This window comes from Herpailurus yagouaroundi, unplaced genomic scaffold (assembly GCF_014898765.1).
Source record: "Herpailurus yagouaroundi ecotype Mexico unplaced genomic scaffold, PumYag 141, whole genome shotgun sequence".
NCBI lineage: Eukaryota > Metazoa > Chordata > Mammalia > Carnivora > Felidae > Herpailurus > Herpailurus yagouaroundi.
In genome coordinates, this window is record NW_024412396.1 from 868635 (window position 1) to 871329 (window position 2695).

At 41.7% G+C, this 2695-nt stretch overlaps 1 protein-coding gene across 1 annotated transcript; it reads left to right on the plus strand.

Annotated features, from left to right (window-relative positions):
* The first annotated feature begins 1450 nt into the window (after positions 1 to 1450).
* On the plus strand, positions 1451 to 2678 carry LOC121031417 (ribonuclease K6-like). Its single transcript, XM_040476532.1, has 2 exons — positions 1451 to 1715; positions 2102 to 2678. Exon 2 carries the CDS (start codon positions 2109 to 2111, stop codon positions 2571 to 2573), a length of 465 nt encoding a protein of 154 aa, XP_040332466.1. The 5' UTR covers positions 1451 to 1715; positions 2102 to 2108; the 3' UTR covers positions 2574 to 2678.
* Positions 2679 to 2695: the final 17 nt, after the last annotated feature.

Sequence of the window (2695 nt, forward strand, 5' to 3'; positions counted from 1 at the left end):
ACGTTGAAAAAAAAAAATTAAAAAAAAAAATTTTTAAAACATTTCATTTTTCTTTGATGCTAATGTAAAAATTTTTTTTTTCAAATTCCAATAGTTCATTGTTGGTATATAAGAAAGCAATTGATTTTTGTATATTAACCTTGTATGCTACAATTTTTCTATAAATAGACATCATTTTTATCCTGTAGGTAACTGAGGCCATTAAAAACAAAAGTGTCCCACTATTATATTTATGCTCCAGAAATACTAACTTGGAAGTGATATGTACAACAGATTGGAAGGAAAAGAAGCTTGAGGCTGGGAGTCCATGCAGGAGGCTTTAATGTGAGCCCTCCATGAGACAACAAGATTGTGAATAAAGGTATTGCAGCACCAGTGGAATAGTAATAACAGATTCAAGAGGCAAATGCCCTCAATTTGCCCTTTTCCTTCGTGTGTATGGGTCTCTTTGTTACCAAACTCAAACTTGTCCGTGCATCTGATGCACAGTAAGCCAAATTCTGAGACACTGGATTTAAAACAAAGAAAGCTTTATTGTAGGAAAGGCAGCCCAGGGAGAAGTCAGAGGATCATTCCCAAAGCTGCTTTGCCCTGATGAGCTTAGCTACAGCTTATATACATGAGAGAGGGGAAGGTATGAGGTTTCAAGAAACCCCCTTGTTAGGAGGGAGGCCTTGGAACAATCTGGAGGTAAGCATTCTTCTGGAAAATGAGTCGCTATTTGGGACCTGGGATCAGACACATCAAGATAGATGTTACTGTCCGGTCTCTATCAGGTTTCTACAAGTGGTGGGTAAACAGGGAGTAGGGGTGAAAAACTGACTGATGGTGCATGGGGTTAAGAGGTACGTTAAACGTAAGTACAGAACAAAACAACGTGGAACTGAGTTAATAATGCAATTAATTCAACTGTAGTTTTGGTCATGCTTTCAAAACAGGTCCAAAAACCAACAGTCCTGCCTTATCTTCACACACAGTTCCCTCTTTGGGGTGCCCTTACCCCACCTCTTCACCTAACTTCTAATTAATCCTCAAAACTCAGTTCAGGTGTTGTGACCTTCTCTCTGCTCACTCCTCACAGTCCCCTGTTGTTTCCTCCACCACAGCTGCAAGTGCTATTTATATTTATTAATATACAATGTAGTGTTCTATTTATCTGGCTGTCTCTTTCATTAAATCATGAGCTCCTGAATCTAAGTAGCCATTATCTAGCCCCCAATAAACATACACATAAATAAATAATTCATTCATGTCTGTTGTTGGAATTCACAACATTATCAAGTACATGACAATTATTATATCAAATTTACATGGTGTGCTTTGTCCTAAAGAACTGAAATCATAGAGCTTCAAAACGCTGAAGCTTCAGATCAGGAAGGAAACACTCAACCCTTATCAGGAAGTCATCAGTTCCTCAAAAGTTCTTTGAGTCACGTTGTTTGTTTAAATAGGGCTTACTCCTCCTGTGTCTGCAGTGATACTGATTTTAAACAGTGAGTTTGAGAGTCTGGGTTTCATCCACACTGTGCGTAAGAAGTTCACCTTTCAAGTCCTAGGTTTCTCTTTCCTAGGGCCCAGAACCCATCAGTCCCCTGCTGCACCCAGGTGGACAGGAGGCTCTGGCATACCTGGGAGGGGAACAGCAGACAAAAGCCTCTGAGTCTGGGACTAACCACTGCTTCTGTTCTCAGCGGGAGCCCCAACACGGAGACCTGGTAAGGAGAGAAGCCTGGGAGCTGGGGAGTAGAGCGGTGAAGATGGCTGGAAGGTCTGCGTCAAATAGATGGAGGACAAATATTCCAGGAGGGTGGAGGGAAGAAACAATGTTCTGTAAGCATAAGTACAGGAAAAAGAGAAGAAAATGATCTGCCAATCAGAGGAAAAGACATCTTACCTTATATTCCTCCTCACTGGGCTTCAGTCTCTTCATAGGATTGTGAGACTCAAGTGAGGAAGAAGATAGCTAAAAAAAAAAAAGAAAAAGGAAAGACCAATGACCATCTTAAAAGGCACAATAAAAATCTAAATGGTTGTGAATAATAATTTTGCTCTTATTGCTTCTACTACTATCACTACCTCATTTTTTTCTCTCTTCTTACAGAGAAAAGATGAGACTGGATCTTCTGGGACGCTTTCCTCTCCTCCTGCTGCTGCTGGCTTTATGGGGGCCAGTGCGTCCACTTTGTGCTTGGCGTCAATTCCTCACCAGGGCCCAGTGGTTTGAAATTCAGCATGTAAGGTCAAGCCCTGTCAGCTGCAACACGGAAATGAATGGTGTCAATAATTATACTCAGAACTGTAAGGTTCACAACACCTTTCTGCATGACTCCTTCAAGAACGTGTCTGATACCTGTCTTTTGTCCAACGTGACCTGCAAAAATGGGATGAATAACTGCCACCAGAGTCCACAGCGTGTAAATATGACTGACTGCACACTTACTTCAGGGAAGTATCCCAACTGCAAGTACAAAGATACTCCCCTGTACAAATTCTACATTATTGCCTGTGATCCCCCTCAGCAGGGCGACCCTCCCTATCGGTGGGTTCCTGTACACTTAGATAAGGTTATTTGAAGTTTCCATCACTTTCCCTGTCATTCAGCACAGGTTTTCTTATGATCTCCTCTGCTATTTCTTTTCCTTTGTTGATTTCCATGGTTCCCATAGAAGAAAGGAGGAGGGTACTGGCGGGGGGG